The sequence below is a fragment of the Gymnoscopelus microlampas genome, assembly GCF_963454915.1.
Source record: "Gymnoscopelus microlampas genome assembly, chromosome: 2".
NCBI lineage: Eukaryota > Metazoa > Chordata > Actinopteri > Myctophiformes > Myctophidae > Gymnoscopelus > Gymnoscopelus microlampas.
The window spans coordinates 18,288,217-18,307,280 of NC_139939.1; the positions used below are offsets into that span (position 1 = coordinate 18,288,217).

At 43.6% G+C, this 19,064-nt stretch overlaps 1 protein-coding gene across 5 annotated transcripts; it reads left to right on the forward strand.

Moving 5' to 3' along the window:
* The first annotated feature begins 450 nt into the window (after positions 1 to 450).
* On the forward strand, positions 451 to 15,198 carry slx4 (SLX4 structure-specific endonuclease subunit homolog). 5 transcript variants are annotated; one of them, XM_084047145.1, is made up of 14 exons: positions 451 to 498; positions 1,195 to 1,827; positions 2,761 to 2,956; positions 3,609 to 3,827; positions 4,251 to 4,495; positions 4,945 to 5,244; positions 5,607 to 5,855; positions 6,404 to 6,564; positions 7,504 to 7,650; positions 7,985 to 8,154; positions 8,981 to 11,598; positions 11,712 to 11,811; positions 13,074 to 13,376; positions 14,533 to 15,198. In XM_084047145.1, exons 2-14 carry the CDS (start codon positions 1,215 to 1,217, stop codon positions 14,909 to 14,911), a joined length of 5,700 nt encoding a protein of 1,899 aa, XP_083903271.1. In that variant the 5' UTR covers positions 451 to 498; positions 1,195 to 1,214; the 3' UTR covers positions 14,912 to 15,198. The 5 variants fall into 5 exon arrangements, with proteins under 5 accessions (XP_083903271.1, XP_083903269.1, XP_083903272.1 ...); XM_084047143.1 differs by having other exon boundaries at positions 470 to 502; XM_084047146.1 differs by having other exon boundaries at positions 470 to 502; positions 6,410 to 6,564.
* Positions 15,199 to 19,064: the final 3,866 nt, after the last annotated feature.

Here is a 19,064-nt window from a genome sequence, read left to right on the forward strand (position 1 = left end):
GATCGTTATAACAGAGTAGTTATGTTTATTTATTCGAGCTCTCGTCATCACGTGATAAACACTGTTGCCATGTCGGTTTATTATAAGCGACTTTGGGCTTATTTTTCTGTTAAGTTTTCGTAAATATTAGTGGTTGCGTTTTTTTTTGGGGGCTCGTTTCTAAAGTGTAGTTGCTTATTTGGGCTGTTGTTTAAACAAGTCAAGTTAATATGTATTTGTCTGCGGACCAGGTAGGCCTGCCCCCACACAAGATTTGTGTCGTTAAAATGTAAAAAAACCAACATTTTTTTAATTAAATAGCAGATCTACAAGTTCACAACGCGTTGCTGTGAGCTTGTAGATCGGCTATTTCAAATAGCCAATGTAGTATTATGGGCGAAGGGCTCGCTCCTTTTGGGCTTGTTTTCATAGACCTGGTTGCTTGTTTCTCTCGCAAAATCTGGCTACCAAGGACACCACGTGACAGGAAGTTGAAGATGAAGCGGAAGTGGTTGATTTGTGGGTAAACAAACTGTAACATAACAATTATTTTCATGACATATAATAACTCTGTGTACCTCGTTGGCCTCGCTAAACAAGTACTGTCATGGTGAATGCTATTTGTACAGAAAGGTACGTGAATCTCATCAGCAAGGCTGTGGAGAACATCCAGATCATGTTAGCATCATGAGCTAGCAGCAGCTTGTAGGCAGTGGTGGGAAAAGTACTCACATGTTTTCTTGTAGTAAAAGTATCAATACTGCAATGTAGAAATACTCTGTTACAAGTAAGAGTCCGGAATTAAAAATGTGCAAAAGTATTGGCATCAAAATGTACTTAAAGTACCATAAGTAGAAAGCACTCATTATGCTCATTATGTCCCATTAAATGTATAAAAATAACAGATCTGAGTCTCATCTCAACCCATTGTGAGCTTGTCAATCGGCTATTTTCAAATGGCCGAAATGTAAATGAAGCTGAAGTGGTTAGTGTATGTTTTGTATAATAATCAAAACATGCAAAGCAACTGAAGTTGCCAAATAATTGTAGTGGAGTAAAACAAAAGTATAATATTTGCCTCTGAAATGTAGTGGAGTAGATGTAAAAGTACTTAAAATTGGACATACTCAAGTAAAGTAAAAAAAAATACCTCAACATTTTACTTAAGTACAGTACTTGAGTAAATGTATAATTACTTTACACCACTGCTTGTAGGCTAATCTGGTTGGAACATCATGGACGACTCTGACCAGGACTTCGTGGATCTGTGTTCCAACTTTAAGCTGCTGAAGCGAGTTCGCAGGAAACCAAACAATGACACCACTGCGGCACCGAGAAACACACAGCTTCAGCCCTCCACCTCAACGAGAAACACACAGCTTCAGCCCTCCACCTCAACGAGAAACACACAGCTTCAGCCCTCCACCTCGACTCAGTCCAGAGACACGAACAGAAGAAAGAGAACTAAGAGAGATGTTGAATTTTCCACTGGCTCTGCTGCTGCCAGTTCCAAGGCGCTTTCTAATGAAGAATGTGAAGCTAAAAAACAGCCAGATGTCAATGGAAGTATTGGACATGTTTCTGGAGATATGGCGGCCCCATATCCCCAGAAACCAGAGCCAGCAGAAACAGGTTGCTCAATAATGGGGCCGCCTGTTTCTGCTGGCTCTGGTGAGTCCAAGGCAAGCAACATTATTACTGAGAAGGGTGCAGCAGCAGGGGCCAAAGAGAAAGTGCTCTTCAGAATGCAGCAGTTTAAGAGAGTCAGCCCACAGAAGATGATGCACAGCGAGAAGAACCTTTCAAGAGGGACTGAGCATGAGATCACACCTCAGTCGGTACAGAAAGGTAAGATTACATTCATCACACATCTGCAGTGCACTTACGCTTAGAATGGTTGATATTCCATATACATTGCATGTTTTCTATATATAGCCATAGAACACTCAATGCATTTTCATGAAGGGAAGCATTCTCTGTGGTATTCTAATTTGTAGTGCTCTGTGAGACCCAATAATAAATTGCTGTGAGTTGGGGTCAGCTGTTGTCATCTGGGTATCGTATCAATTTTGTTCAGAAAACATGTATTTAGTCTCCACTTTTACACGAGATTCACACGCATAGAAATTACTCCTCAGCAATTTACCTGTGTAACTTACCTGTCAATGTGTGCCCCCAAATGCTAATTGACAGAAGTTTACATTAGTGCTGCTATGAATGTCACCCACAGAATGTGATCCGTGTGAATCTGGTGGTGGAAAAGTGGCAATGTTTACTTAATACACGTTTTCTGACAGAACGTTCTAATGGATATGATACTAGATGACAAGAGCTGATCCCAAGTCACAGCAGTTCATTATTGGATGAGTACACTCTTTGTACTGAGCCCTACAAATTAGAATGCTGCTTGAGTGTTCTATGGCTGTTTATATAATACATTCAGTGTATGTCACTATATCAGCCATGCTAGGGTTACAGTGCACTGCACAGACACTCATCCCACATCTGCAATGCACAGTGTCACACAGCATCAAGAGTCAAGACCATAGTGAATGAAGGTGGATAATGTTTGATCATATCTTTATAAGATGTTGTTTCTCAGCTTGTACATGCTGTTCTCTCCTTGTATTATGCAATCTACAGTAGTTTAAAGAATCTCTGATCTGTGCACAGTTGTTGTTTTTCTTCAGTGTTATTGTTTCTTTTAATAATTATGAACACAATTGTTAACATCAGTGTGCCATCAACCTTTATCTTCATTCACTCGTATTCTGTGTTCAGACAGCCCCGGTCCCTCATCCTGTGGGCTCCAGGACAGCGATGAGGCCCTGGCTCTGAGGCTGCAGCAGGAGCTGGACAGAGAGGCAGCAGATGCTCAAGCTGTGGACCTGGAGGATAGAGGCCTGTTTTTCTGTCAGCTCTGCAACAGAGATCTATCCCACATGACCGCAGAGGGACGCACTCAACATATCAACAGGTCTGGGGATTAACCACTTGAGCCATATATATACTTCATCATACAATGGCGTTGCACTGCAAAAATAACCGATGGACAAGCCCACAATGCATGTGAGTTTGAAAGTGAATCTCGCTAGCATCAACCTAAAATTCATGACAAATTGACATTGATTATATAAATTAACTTCAATCCAAAAGTGTGTATCTGTTAAGGCTAAACAGACTGATGACATTGTACTGTACATGGCTATGATAATATTAAGAGCCAATAGACTGACATGACATGTCTGGTACACATGAACATGTTAAATGGTCAATCACTGATGTTGTGAATCAGTCGTGTTTATTTCTGTCTGGTTTTGTCTACTGGACTGGAGACTAAATGCACTTAGTGCAAATGTTTTTCCATCCTACAAGTACATTTAATTTTGAATATCCACAAAACTGCTAGAACAAGTAATGTTACAAGTGAGTATGCATCTAATAATAGAAAAAAGAGAATCAGGACTACTGACAGAGGGAGAAGGGGATAACCATTTAAGCCAATTTTTATACTTAATTGTATGATGGTTTCGTGCGATGAACAGTTGGTTTAGGGAAATTAATAATTATGCTTCCTCCTCCATCAACTTGCGCCTCTCAATGTTCTTGATAATGTATTTCTCTGGAAGGTGTTTGGACGAAAGTGAAGACAGCGCCCCGGCACCTCCCCCTCCCCCGAGTGTCCCAAACTGTCCCATCTGTGGCAAGAGGTTCAAGTCCCAGAAGAGTCGCTCCGTCCACCTGAAGCGCTGTTCCTCAGACATGGGTGTGGCCCCAGCCGTGCTGCTGCAGGTTCTGCAGAGACAGGCCACCGAGGCTCACAGTGATAGCAGTGTCGCTAACCAAGCGTGAGTCTGCCCCCTTGTTGTCTTAGCTGGAAGTGCATTTTTACAGTCACGGGCACTGCTGATAAACGGACTACTGAAATTCATTACTGGACTTAATAACTTTTAACCACTTAAGCCCTGTACTCGAGACGAATAGCAAAAATAGCCGATCCATAAGAAAGCATGTTATTGGAGAAAATGTGTGAACATCTTTGAACATTTGACTATGATGAGATGCCCAAACCGGGGACACCAGGTTAAAGTTGGATAATGTTTTAGCTCAAATAAGTAAACTGCTTGCCTTGATCTATGTATGTATTATCATGAGTCATGACAGAATCCCTTCCAGTGCAAGCCTAATACCATACACAGCGTGATTGGTTTGTCGAGGCCTGTCTCTAATCAAAACATGTCCGTTATTGTCATTTCCTCTTCTACTTTTAGTGGGCAGACCGGAAGCTCTAAGAGGAAAGGACCAACAGAGCCTGATTTGCCAGCAAGGAAGCGAAGAAAACCCAAAAAGAAGGCCCTGGATGAGGACACCATGGTTGCCCTGGCTCTCTCCTCTTCCCTCATGGAGAGAATGAAGGAAGAACAGAGACAGAGAGAGATGGAGAGCGAGATACAAAGGCAGACAGCTGCTCCCCACACCTCAGTACCTCCACTGCTAAGGTGGAAACCTGATGCCGGTAAAGCTTCTTAGTTGCTGCTTTTGTTTTTGGCAACACACAGCATACAAAAACTGCAACAATGTATACTTTAACCCATTCAATTCGGGAACGCATCTGTGTCATTTTAGATTTGAGCTATAACCATTATTTTATACTTTGGCTATACAAAAATAGCAGATCTACACGCTCGTAGCGCGGCACTCTACGTAGATTTAAAAAAGAAAATCTTGAACATTTTGTGCAAATCTTTGAATACATATATGTCTTGCTTCTGGAGGTCCCTAGAACACAACATTTTACAAATGTTCGCTTTCAAAATATATATATAAAAAACCCAACTATTTTTGAATAGCCAAAGACATCTAAAATGACAGACATGCGTTCCCGGATTGAATGGGTTAAATGTGGCATTGATATCATAACAATGAGTAGTAGCATCTCAACCTTCTTTGTCCTCGTTGTCACAGGTAAAGGCCGTGGGAAGAGGAAAAAAGATGGTGTCCCTCGCCCTCCTCCACTACTCCTCGTCCAGGATGCTGAGACGGCACTGAGGAGGCTCCAGGAGCGTGTAGCCGTCCTCCTACTGTGTGGCCCGGCCTCTTCACCTCCCACCCCTACCCGCTGCCCCAGCAGCCTGGCTTCTCAGAGCAGCGCTGCCCCATTGTGGCACAAGAGCCAGCTGCGTGACGGAGGGCCCAGCTGTCTGTCGGAGTTCTACACGCCAGAGCTTGGGGAATTCATTGTGGCTTGGAAGTCCGCAGAGGCAAGTTAGATGAGTCGGAAGATTTGGTTGCGTTGAAGTTATCATTCTTGCAGCAGGGGTTAGAGTCATCCATGAGCAAAACACACACAAAGTTAAGGCAAGGGCTAAGCAACGCCTTCACTATTCATCTGAAAGCTCTGCTAGCTTTAGTGGTGACTGTTTTACACACCAACCTCTATGACTTAGCACTTTCTGAAATCAAGTGGGGTAGTGTGTAGATCGTGCATGATCATGGAAGCCTACGATAGCTGTCACATTGTTCTGGTTTGCATGCAAGTCCTTTTAACCAAGAAAGTATGTAGTGTAGGTTTGTGTGTACATGATGACACCTTTCTAAGTCCCTTTTGTTTTTTACTTTCTAGACAGAGATGTTTTCCAAAAAGGACAACCCTGAAACATTTCTCTGCCCGCCTGCTAGAGAAGGAACCCCACTCACCATGGCTGAGAGCTCCACTCTCCCCTCCTCGTCCCAGTCAGTGACCACCCCAACTCCATCCACACCAGGGACAGGGAATCTGCCGGTGGGAAGCCAAGTCCTCCGTGATCTGATTGATTTGGCTGATGAGGGCATGACACTCAGCCAGTGGGGCTACGCTCCCACCAGGCCTGCAAAAGGTGGGGAACTTGAACTTGTACTTATCTAATTGATCATATTCACATGGCGGTCGTTTTGCTCTTCTGTCATGCTGGAGAGTGGCAAACCCTACCCCACCCCAACTGGGATTAACCCACCCCCTAGTATGATATGATATGTCAGATATGATATTGAGCATATGTGTGAATATGCTCAGTGGTGCAGTACAAGACAAATAACATTGTCAGGTATACATGGACCTACTGTCTATTGATACATAGTTACAGTGTCAACTATATTGAAATGGAAGGGAAATGAGTTATATGGTTTTCACACCTGACTTGAAACATGATTATGTGATCTCTGTAGGAATGTTTATTCTTTTGCACTTCTACATTCAGGTCATGTACAGTGTGAATACTGAACTTCATTTAAAGTGTCCTTATGTGATCTGATGACCAGTGACATCCAAGTAACAATTGTAATCGAGTCCATCATTTGTAACACAACCACCCACTACATGTGTCAAATACAGTACCACAGATATTTAACATACCTGTTGCTCTGGTTCTCAATCTGTATCCCCCAGTGCCAGATCTTCAAGTCAGTGGTTTTGTGCCTGAAGAGCCAGCAGAGCAGGATGATCTGCATCTCAGTGGCTTCTTACCAGAAAAAACACTCACCCACAGCCAAGCACCTAGGAGCGCCAGCCAGCCGGGAGTACCGACGGCAAAATGCACTCCCAAATCGGTAAGGCCTCTTTTTAAGGGATCAGCACAATAATCCGGTTATACTGTTTTAGTTGATACTCTTTCTTTTTCAATTATTTGTTATATTATATTATTACAGAGTTAGCTAGCTAATTTGCCTCTGTTGTCCCTGGGCAGCTAGATAAAAACAACCACAAAACATCAATTACACACCACAAACAGCACAAGTCCATCGTTGTGAGATCAAAGAAGCAATATGACAAATATAATAAAAACAATGAACAAGGTAATAATTGATGGTGACACATTTATTCTGACTTTAGCCAGAGCTTGTGGATGGTTTTAAACGCTGCAAAGCTTCCAGAGAATGTTTATGAGTACTGAATTGATTTCCCCACTACTTAACCGAGAAAGCAGATGGGCCAAAGACTGTCTTTCTGAAGAACCCTTGTAGATGCTCTAGTCCAATGTCACTGTTACTGCCATGGTAGGTCACACATTTTCTGAGATGGCAGTGCAAGATTATGAATAATTGTAAACACCAGAACCTTGAACATGCAGAGCATACAAGACACAACTGCATTAAACTAAACCTTTGTTGAACCTTAGGTTATATAGTTACCTTGGGCATGATGAAAGTCAAAATATTGCCAATATGTATTTTCCAATATGTATGTTATCTTACCCTTAACGGAAGTTCTCTATTGCCACACAAATCTACAGATTGCCAATATCTGTGTAACTTGAATGAGGACATAATACGACAAATCGGATTTGTTTATGTGCTAAGTGTGATTTTCACACTGTTTACACCATGCAATAAGAGTCAATGGGATCACTACTTCCTGCTTGACTGTTTATCTTATGCTCGCTATCCAAACTTGCTGCCAACCCAAATAACATTACAATCAGTGGACTATTTGTGACACATAATAGTGCACAAAACTGTTCACTGATACATTGTATTTGTCCTCCATAGGAGCCTCTGTCCAGGTTAGCATCAGACCTGAATTGTATGGTGAACAACCCGCAGCTCAGTGATGTGCAGATCCAAGTTGACACTGGAGAGGTCTACTTTGCCCATTCATTCATGCTTTATGCTCGCTGCCCCCTGCTGGTACAAATGGTAAATACCTACACTGCACATAGATATCATGACAAGTGCGGCCACAACATAGCAATGCTTAATCATACCAGACAATTGTGAAGTCAGAGCTTCACAGTTATTTATCAACTCTTAAGATTGGATATGACAGTAAGGAAATTATGTTACTTAAACATTTACAGTATTTGGATTTGGGTGAAAATACACCAATCATGGAATCATGGTTGAATTGAAACGGAACCAACCCAGCCCTGATATATACCAATATGTGTTTCAAAATAGTTTCATGTCAAAATGTATATGGTGTTCATTATTACTTTATTCCTCTTTCCTTCACCATCCACACATTTCCAAGGTGCATGACAGTGGATTTGGGGTGCAGGAGGAGGACATGCCCCCTGCCCAGAGGGTGTTGCTGGGTGATGTGCCAGGTCAGGCCGTATACTTCCTGCTCCAGTTCCTCTACACTGCCCACTGCTCAGTCACAGCCTCCCTGCTGCCCCATGTGCTGGAGCTAGCATCCAGGTGAGTGTAGCCTGTAGCTGCACACATTTTAACACACTCCTCTATTGTTCTCAGGTAACTTTGTCCAGTTTGAAAAATGAAACTCTGGTGTTAATGAGCATTATTCTCGTTTACTGGTAACTTCTTGTAATGTTAAGGAATCAGCTATCTGAGTTGATTGGCCTATAAGTCAAACAAAGAAAATGTCATATGATTTGGTCCAAGTGGTAAATGATATAACATGATTATTATGTTTTTGGTGAATGAAGCAATTCATTTTGAACACTTAGGCTTGAAACCCAGACACTGTTTTTTTCCTGCGTGCATTCTCATTTAAACGCATTGACCAGATGTCCCGCTGTGGCCAGGTTTGGCGAGAACAGTCACGCACAATCCTCAGCGCACAATAAAGAGCGTGAGCGACGCTTTAAGCCCTGTATGCAGTTTACAGTTTAGGCATTTAGCATACGCTCTTAATCCAGAGCGATTTACAGTAAGCAAGGACACAAGATAATGCATCATTATACATCATAATACACATAATACATTAACACATCAAATGCATAAAAATAGTAATCTAAATAAAGTAATACATAAGTAAACCAATAATCTAATAATAACTAATACATACGTAAACCAATAACCTATCATCAGCCTATACTTGCACTACAAATAGTGAAAATAGAAACCTACAAGCTACATGTCGCATTGTGACGCACTGTGAGCTTGTGGATTGGCTATTTTTAGAAAATGTGAAAATGATACATTTCCACCTATAATGACATTTACAAAATTGGGATGCCAGGTTGAAAGTGGTTAACATTCTACCATCTCTTCTCCTTCTTAGATTTGACTTGGAGGATCTACGACAGCTGTGCGAGCTGTACTCAAGCCAGACAGAGAACGAGGGCGAAGGAGCAGGAGAAGACGGCCCAGGTCAGGAGCATCAATCGGGAGTAGAGGAGGCCTTCCGGGAGCTGCTTCGCTCCATGTGGACCGAAGAAGACGAAGACGATGATGGGACAGGGGGCAATGAAGAGAGGGATCCAGATACAGAAATGGATGAAGAAGGCAGGCTCGCCGGCGGCGTCGCATCAGGTGACGGAGAGATGCCCGACGAACATGTGAACGAGGAGGAGATCGAGGAGATCTACGAGTTTGCCGCCACGCAGAGAAAGAGAGAAGAGGAGAGACGGGAGGGAGACCTGGACTCTGAGACGGAGAGAGATGATGAAATCATGAGACCAGTCGTCACAGAACCTCAAAGGGGATCAATGGGTTCCGAGGAAAAAAGCCCTCATGGAAGCCCCCAATGTGACCTGAACGTTAGCCTGGATCGCAGCTACAACCGGCTCTTCTCAGAATCCTGGGGTGCTTACGAGGAAGACTCCTCCCAACAACGCGAGAAACAAAATGCAGCCTCGCAAAAACGACAACATTGCCCTTCGTCTCGCAAACTCACGTCTGCAACGGATGAGGCAGAGATACGCACAGAGAGACCTTGCCTCCAGTCCTCGGTCTCAGCCATTGAACTCATCGACATATCCATAAGCCCCCCCTCCAGTGTGTCCAACATGCCTGTGCCCGGTTTGTCCCCTGCTGCTGTGAGTGAAGCTGAGGCTTTAGGAAGAGGAGATGTTGACGTGTTCGATGTGCCCAAGGCGTTCTTGAAAGATCAAGTCCGTCCTCGGGAAGGAGGAGTTTCTCCAAAGCAAGAAAGCCAGGGCCATCTAAGTATAAGCTTGTGCAACGCTCTTGCTTCACGTCCAAGTAGTAAAGAGCCTGAACTGGTCGTTTTGTCTGACTCTGAGGAGGAGATGGAGACTGGTCCAGCTGCTGTCTGTTCCCTAAGTCCCTCTCCGCCTTCCCCTTACCCAAGCCAACACGGCCACAGCTACACCCAGATCAAAACTCTGCCAAAAGTGAAACGCGTAGAAAACAGTCAAGAGTCGTGTAACTCTAACGCCCCATCATCTCCAGTGCCAGACCTAGATCAACCTGGACTCTGCTCTGCTGGTTTGGACCGGAGTCCAATGGACTGCTCTCCGGAAGTGTCCTGGCTCATCCCGGCCACGCCAGACCCCCACAGCAGAAGCACCAGCTCCAGTTCTACTCAGACCTACAGCAGTATGCGGCGGTCGCAGCTCTTCCCAAAAAACAGCGCTTCGTCTTTGTCGTCCTCGCAGTCCGCTTCCCCCTCTCGTTCGCTGTCGTTAAAGAACAGACCTCACACCTCCGTCAGTCCGCTCAGACCCAGAGGTTCTGATCACATTACTCGGGCAGACGGCGGCGGCGTTGACTCCAGCAGCCACTCTCCTGTATGTACAGTACCTCCTTCCCCACCCTTTAGACCCTCCAGCGTTGCTCGTTCCCAACCCCTCCCTCTCCAACAGGGTGACTCTATACAGGGCACACCTCTCCACAAACACTGTCCAGCTTACAGCAGCACACCCCTGAATATGGATCTACCTCAGCCCTCGGCTCTTGCTGTGGCCTCCCCACTCCTAAGCGACCACGATAGGGAAACGACTACAAGGAGAGGGAGCGCACTCTCCCAGAGCCCGGAGAAGAGAGCTTTGGGGACCCTTCATCTCTCTCTGTCTGAAAACCCGGTGTCCCAGCCTTCATCCCTTCACAGATGTCCTTCAAGTCCACCCGGGGACAGCGTGTCCTCCAGTCATACTAGATGCTCTAGTCAGTCTGACTACCATGAAGGCAGCAAAGCAGCCGAGGTAACTGGAGAGAAACCCGAGGGGAGTGAGGAAGGGGAGAGAGTGTCTGAAGTAGAGGAAAAGGGGACAGACACGGAGAGACTGAATGATTCCGATATGTCGTTGAAAGAAGATACGAAGGCGGCGGACATTTCTGAATCCAGTTTTCAGCAGAGTTTCATGGCTATGGACGACCCTCCCATGGTTTTTGATGACTCTTGGGGCCTCAATGCAGGGGAGAGAGTGTCTGAAGTAGAGGAAAAGGGGACAGACGCAGAGAGACTGAATGATTCCGCTATGTCGTTGAAAGAAGATACGAAGGCGGCGGACATGTCTGAATCCAGTTTTCAGCAGAGTTTCATGGCTATGGACGACCCTCCCATGGTTTTTGATGACTCTTGGGGCCTCAATGCAGGGGCTGATGTAGACGACGTCCCTGGTGTACGCTTCAGTCTGAGGCTGGAGGACAGTGGAGGTGCCAGCCCGCTTCAACGCAGTGCAGGAGGTGGGGAAATTATGGAGTTTTCCACTCCTACCACCACACGGTCCCCTAGACCCCGATCTCGATCTCCTACACATGCCGGCCCTTCCTTTAGCCCTTCTCCCCCTCCACACATCAGCCCTACCACGGCCAAGGTCATCAATGCCAGCCTCCTGGATTCTAAGATATGGGACAGCTGGGAGGAGGAAGAGGAGGAGGGAGCTCTTACTCTGTCTCAGAGAGTGAACCCCGCATCCCCATTCAAAACACCAGGTAAGCACTACAATGAGGTAGCATTTCTGTCATATCTTTAAGGTGCCATGTTAAGCAAATCTAATGACATTTAATAATAACATATTCCCGACGGTTTTGTCTCCTCTCTGTAGTGACGTCCCGCAGCAGAAAGCGACCTTCATTGGTGCCCATCACTCCGATGCCCAGTTACTCCGACATGGACACGCCAGACCTCAAGAACAAACTCAACAGGTCAGTCGGTTTATGTTCAACCCCATATAGAAAAGGGAGGCTAACAAAAGGTTACTATGGGTTTTTACCAGTAACGCACGGCAATACATTTATGGTTGCAGACAAGACAACGCATGTCTGTAACAGTGTTTATCAAACCAGAATATTTCATTCTGTGTGTTCCCAATTTTACATTGATTACCTGTAGTAATCACGAGTAATGATTAATAGATAAGCCCTAAGAATTTTGACTGTTGACTATTAACGGAACATAGCAAATTCACACTTTTGGGTGTAATGTGCATGAGATAGAGGTGTTAGCCATGTCCTAAAAACCAAGCTTAACACCTCTCACACCCACACACATAGTATATCACAGAATCACTGCAAATGTGCTGTTGTGATTTGAGCATGCCAGTTATTGTTTTTATGTCTCCCTTGTCTTTAAAACCAGACTCATCAGGAGGGGAACAACCCCCAGTTCAGTCAGATCAGCAAAAACATACAAAATAACTGCATTTTAAGGCTTCGTCCACACGTACACGGGTATTTTCATAAACGTAGCTTTTTATATGCGTTTTGGGGGGTTCGTCCACACGCAAACGCGTTTTTGCTCCATGTAAACGCATCTTTTGGAAAACTCCTGCCACAGTGTAGATTTTTAAAAACTCCGGCTATGTGTTCCCGTGTGGACACGGTAAACGGAGTTTTTGCATGGGTCGTGTAACGTTTAGCCGTTGTCGTGTGGACAGAGAGATTTTTTTAAACAGGGCCGTGTAGACACGGAGGTTTTCAAAAACGAAAACGAAATATCTGCGTTTATGAAAATACCCGTGTACGTGTGGACGAAGCCTAAGTTGAATGCAAACGCTAAGGGGTGTCCCCCTGGGATCCCAAATGATGCCCTTGATTTTTACTAATCAAGGCTATAAAGCCAGGAGTATATCGTTGCTGTCGGGCAGAAACCTCCTACCTCCATATTCGTAAATGAATGTCCTACTTGATCATTTTACTCAGCGTCACACAAAAGCATAAAAAGTAGCATATTATCCACATGCTCGAAACGCGGTGCGAAGCGATGCGTTTTGAGCTTGAGCTTGATCTGCTACTTCTGCTATTTATTTGAACCCTGAAAACTAACAGTTTTGGACATATGAGGTTTCCACCCGACAGCGACGATATCCAATTACCATTCTTAATGATCACCATGTGCTCATCTTGGCTACCCGTCACTAATTGTCAGTGGGTTTTTCTCACCCCCCCCCCCCCCCCCTTCCAATTAGGTTTGGTGTGCGTCCTTTACCCAAACGCCAGATGGTCCTCAAGCTGAAGGAGATTCATCAGTACACACACCAAATAGCTGGCTCAGAGTCCGAAGATGAGGCACCCTCAAAGTCCCTCCCCACCACCACCAGTAGCGCTGCCCTCAGCACTCGACCAGGCTCCTGTGCCAAGGCAGTGACGTTCAAACAGCCCTCCACCGTCTCTCATGATGTGAATCACCACGGTGAGGAAGATGCAGAACCCCTCTCTGCCTCACAAGGTTCCAATACCTCCTCAACTGCTGCCAGTGAAGATTCTGAGAGGTAAGGTTTAGACTAGAGCAGTGGTTCTCAAACTTTTTCATGTCAAGGACCCGCAAAATATGTATTTGGCTGCAGACCCCCCATCTCAAAATGATTTTGTGCCAGGGATTTTTCAAAAATAGCCAAAGTATAAAATCCCCCAAAAGGACCCCACTTTGAGAACCAATGGACTAGAGCAGGGCTCTTCAACAGGGGGTCCGGGACCCCTAGGGGGTCCTCAGAGTTACTACATGGGGTCCGCCAAATCTTTGTGTGATATGTTGTTTTTTTTACCTCAACCACTTGAACCCTAGCATCCCTTTCCTGAGGAGAACTTTAGCCAAAAATAGCAGATCTACAAGCTCACAACGCCTCGCGCTGCGAGGCGTTGTGAGCTAGTAGATCGGCTATTTTTGGCTAAGAGATATAGGTGTAGAGGTAAAAAAGAGCAGACCAAGTAAACAACAAAGTTTAATCTGAAACACAATTTTATACAATATGTAGAGGGGGTCCTTGCTTCATCTCTGTCTCAGCTAAGGGGTCCTTGGCCTGAAAAGGTTGAAGAGCCCTGGACTAGAGGATGTACGTGTTGTCTCTTTATTGCTATACCTAAATGATCGTTTGTCATCGTAGACATTCTGCAGAGGATTAAATGATTGTGCTCTGACTATATACTGTACATACCTTATATTAAATTATATGGATACGTTAATGCCCTTCTTAGTCGTGTGACAGTATCCTGTAAAAGTAGCTAACAATAGCTACGTCCGTTGTGAGCTTGTAGATCAGCTATTTTTGATACATTTAGATCTTCTGTCCAAAATGAAGATGCTAGGATTTCCTGAAAAGTTCTGTTCTCGTTTTGGAGATACAAGGTCTCCACCCTACAGTGACGATATCATATAGTCTCTGTCATGTAGAAACTTTATATGTCCAAAACTATTACTTTTCAGGATTCAAATTCAAAAGTACTAGTAGATCTACAAGCTCAAAACGCATTGCTTTGCACCGTGTTTCCAGCTTGCGGATCTGCTAGGTTTGATTATTTTGTGTGACACTGTAGTATGATCAAGTAGGGCATTCATTTATGAAAAAACGTGTTAGAATATAAAAAAAGTTAGAATATGGAGATGGGAGGTTTTCCGCCCGACAGCGACGATATCCTCTGTGCTCGCAGGTCCAACCCAGAGCTGTGTCTCTCCTCTGATGGAGACTCGGACAGCGATGTGACGGCCTCGCAGGCTTCCTCCCGCCTCGAGGATCGTCTCCGGGCGGTGCGCTCCTTCATCCTGTCTGACCCGGCGTTGTACAGCCAGATCCTGCAGTACCAGCCCCTGGTCCTGTCTCACCTCCAGGCCCGGCTGAAGGCCGCCGGCATCCGCCTTGCTGCTGCCAAGCTTCTGGACTACCTGGACTCCCAGTGCATTACCTTCACCACGGCCAAACCCGCCCGCTCCGCACCCACCCGGAGGCGAGCCAGGGGCCAAGGAGCTAGAGGAGCAGCTAGAGGGGGAGCGAGAGGGAGAAAACGAGGAGCTGCTACAGCCGTGGCCTGAAACACTGTGGGGAACATTAGTTTTTTTTTCTGGAAATAACTGAGGAAAGAGAACATAAGAAAATGTATGTTTTAAAAGATTACTACAATGAGGCAAATTTGTAATTTCACAGATACCATGGTTCTGTGCAATATAAATAATTCAGATATTAGCTGAACGCTGGTTTTATTGTTCTACAATATAAAAGGATTTTTTTGTAAATTGTGTATTTTGAGGTTTTAATTTGATGGTTGCATGTGTATGATGTACTGTACAAGATCAGTGATGGAAGTAATAAAAAAAAATACTTCAGTAAAAGGATTGATACCACAATGTAGAAACACTCAGTTTCTGTGAAAGGTAGGGTAAGTGATATTTTTGGGTTAAAACAAAAAGTATTTTGTTAAAAGGTTAAAGCACTATATTCGTGTGTTCAGTAACAGGAGTCTCCCCGTCTCTCCAGCTCTTTAATAAACAGAAAATACATTTTCCGGTAGGTGTCAAAATCTCAGCCAATCAGAAGAAAGTACCCATTTTTAAGCTTCATTTTTATAGTGTTCAGGTTCCAATTTTGCCTGCTCATTTCTTAGTGTCATCACTTCCAATTTCACTTGTTTAATCTATATCCTGATTGAGTTCTCTATCCTGATTGGATAAAATTGGAAATGAAACTGAAATGAAAATGCATTTTCTGTTTTATAAAGAGCTGGAGAGACCAGGAGACTCCTTTTACTGAACAAACACTCTATAGCAGAGGTCTTCAACAGGGGGTCCGCGGAGGTACTGCAGGGGGTCCGCGAAATTGTTGTTTGATAAAAAAAAAAAGTTTAAAAAACTTTTTGTTAATTTCTTTTCAAAAATGTCAATATGTCTTTAAACAACATGACATATTTTAATAGCTTAGTATTGAATGCACAATAACATGGTATGTTTATACATATTTTGAGAGAAAGAAAAGGTCTTTTGCACACCTACTGGGACAACCTGTGGGTAGGAGCAGGCTCCAGGCAACCATTTGTTCATGTTTAATTGTTTATACATATAAAACAAAAGTGTATACATAAATATACGATATATGTGGTGGCCTACCCCCAGGGGGTCCCTGCTCCATCACCCCATCAGTTTGGGGGTCCCTGCCTGGCCTGAAAAGGTTGAAGACCCCTGTTCTAAAGCAACGAGGTCTTGGATGTTGTATGGACGTCATATGGACTTTTTTGATGGTGTTTTTCCAACGCAGCTGACTGCGCGGGTCGCGCAACAACGGCTGATAAGTCTATTGAGAGTTAACGAGCCATTCCGGGTGGTAAACGGAACGCTCGTCCCAAAAACACACTGCCCCATTTTTTTCGCGGTGCGAGGCCGCTGGTTTAGACCCGGGGCAGGGTGTTTTAGGACGACGGCTAGCGATTCAGGGGTGGAGCCAGGCTAACGCACCGGAACACACTCAAAAAAGAGCACATTCAGCAAAAAAACTCCCCACCAAAATCGGCAAGACACCATCTCACGTTTAGTTCCCGTATCTGCGTAGTCTCGTGTAGCTTTCTGCGTGAAGTGGGCGGACGCCTTTTTAGGAGACCGGAAGCAGGTTGGGGTGTTGGGGTGAGATGGTGGCCGTTTCTCAATCCTACATACTTACTGCTAGTAACCCCATTCATACTTTCATCTTACTGTGGACATGTTTGCCTGAAAAGGAATCTTTGAAATGTTTAATAGTTTTAGAATTGTACTCCTTTAAAAGTTCAGAGATTTAGAATGGAGGTCGATGGACGAATTTGGGACCTCAAAAAAACACTTTCACCTAGAAACTCCATTCACAGATCAAAAATTCCACCTTACTGTGGACATGCATGCTTGATATTTTTTCTTTGAAATCATTTGTAGTTTTGGAGATATTTAACTTTAAGCACCCAATGCATTGTCAATGCGGCAATGGACATTTCAACTTTTACCTGGGGCTTTTACCTTTATCTAATATTGTAGTGAATACCATACAAGTTAACAGACTACGTCAGAATCTCTGTGGCATCAATCATAAAGATGAACGTTCTCCCTAGGGTAAATGTTGTAAGTTCTATGCTTCCATTGCCACCGCCACCACAGTATTGGACTAAGCTTCACTCAGCTGTATTTAAATTTGTATGGAATGGGAAACGTCCACGTCTTAAACTTTCTTTATTGCAGCGAGCCAGGGCTGATGGTGGTCTTTCATTGCCCGATTTCAAATTATATTATTGGGCCTTCACTCTTCGTCCCCTCTTAAAATGGTTTGACTCGGCAACTACTGTTTCATGGCGAGAGCTTGAGGAGAGTTTAGTACATCCTATTGGGTTGAGAGATCTTATCTATTCAAATATAACTACTAATCAATGCAAAGTTCGCTTTGGGCCAATAGTATCTCAGCTGGTAGCAGTGTGGAGGGCAGCAGAAAAAACGTGCAGGATTGACTTGAAATGGAATCTATTTTCCCCAGTGTTTAATAATCAAGGACTTTTGCTGGAGGGACGTCCCATTCGCTTTCCTAGATGGAGTTCATACGTTGGGTGATCTATTTGATGAGAATGGTTTGCGTTCGTTTCAGATTTTATGTGACTCATTTAATTTGCCAGGGAACTCATTTTTCTTTTATTTACAACTGAGAACAGCCATGAGGACTTATGGAGTTCCGTGGCAGACTTCCCTTACAATGCACCCTTTACATAGACTCATCTGTGACGTTAGTAGATCAAGAGGCCTCGTTTCCGTATTGTATGCATTTTTATTAGAATCTAATTATGGGTCCCTAGCTGTGGATACTTTGTGGAGGAACGATATAGGGAATTTGGATCCTGATTTTGATTGGGACTCAGTTTAGTCTAATATATTGCTGTCTTCTTGGAATCCAGATCATCAACAGATTCATTTAAATTTTGTTCACCGTACATATTTGACTCCCCGTAGATTATGTGCTATGAGGTTTATAAATAGCCCCAACTGCACATTTTGTACTCCAAATGTTATTGGTACCTTTTTTCACATGGTTTGGGAATGTCCAATGGTTTCCTCTTTTTGGGTTGTGGTTGCTGCTAAATTGTCATTACTTTTGGGAGCTGATATTACACCTTCTCCATCTGTATTTATCTTAAATGATGTGTCGCTGCTACACCTGAACTGCACATACAACAAGCGCATCTTCTTTGCCGGCTTAACAGCTGCAAAGAAAATGGTAGCTACAAGGTGGAAACCTCCTCATACACTAACATTTCGACAATGGGTTTTAGCGTTTTTGGATATTGTTTATTTAGAACTGTCAACGGCGAGGTTACATGGAGCAAGTGAGAGGAACATTGATATGTGGTCTAATGTTGCAGATAAGCTTAAAGATTTGGTTTAAGTGTTGTACACAGTGTTTTGACCTTGCACAGGTATAGGCATGGTGTTTGGCCCTTACATTTCGAGAAATTGTTGGTCCGGGGAGGGGTGGGTGGGTTTATTTTTATTATTATTTTGTTTTAAGTTGTTTGTATCTTGTTTTTGTTGAAAAATGTATTCATGTGAATATAATTGGGTAGCACTTTACAATAATGACCCGTTATAAAGCAACAAAGTAGTTTGTAGACTATTAACAAATCATTAACAACCTGTTTATTGACATTCGTAAATGATTCCTAAAACCTTTATAACTACGGTTACAAATCATCTATAAAGGTATTAGTAACTATTCATGAATAAGCCATGTATAATACATCTGTAAATGATTATTAAATCATTTGTAACTGATGTTACATAATATATACAGGCTATTGGTAGCTTGTTCATGTTTAACATATGCTTTGTTAAACATAACAAAGCATATAAAATAAATTTTACCGAAACGAAAATAACCAATCAACTCTAAATTGCCTGAAACGTACTCCTAACAGGTTTTTGGGGGGAGTATTTTGGCCTCCACACTTAGTGATTTTTTCGGATTTAACTTTCGTTTCGGTAGTGACAAACTTTCGTTTCGGTAGTGACACAATGGTGAAAAAAATAATTTACTAAGTCCAGAGCTCGATCAATGTTAGGGACCAAAAAAAGTCACTACAAAGTACTACCAATCAACTCTAAATTGCCTGAAACGTACTCCTAACAGGTTTATGGGGGGACGATTTTGGCCTCCACACTTAGTGATTTTTTCGGATTTAACTTTCGTTTC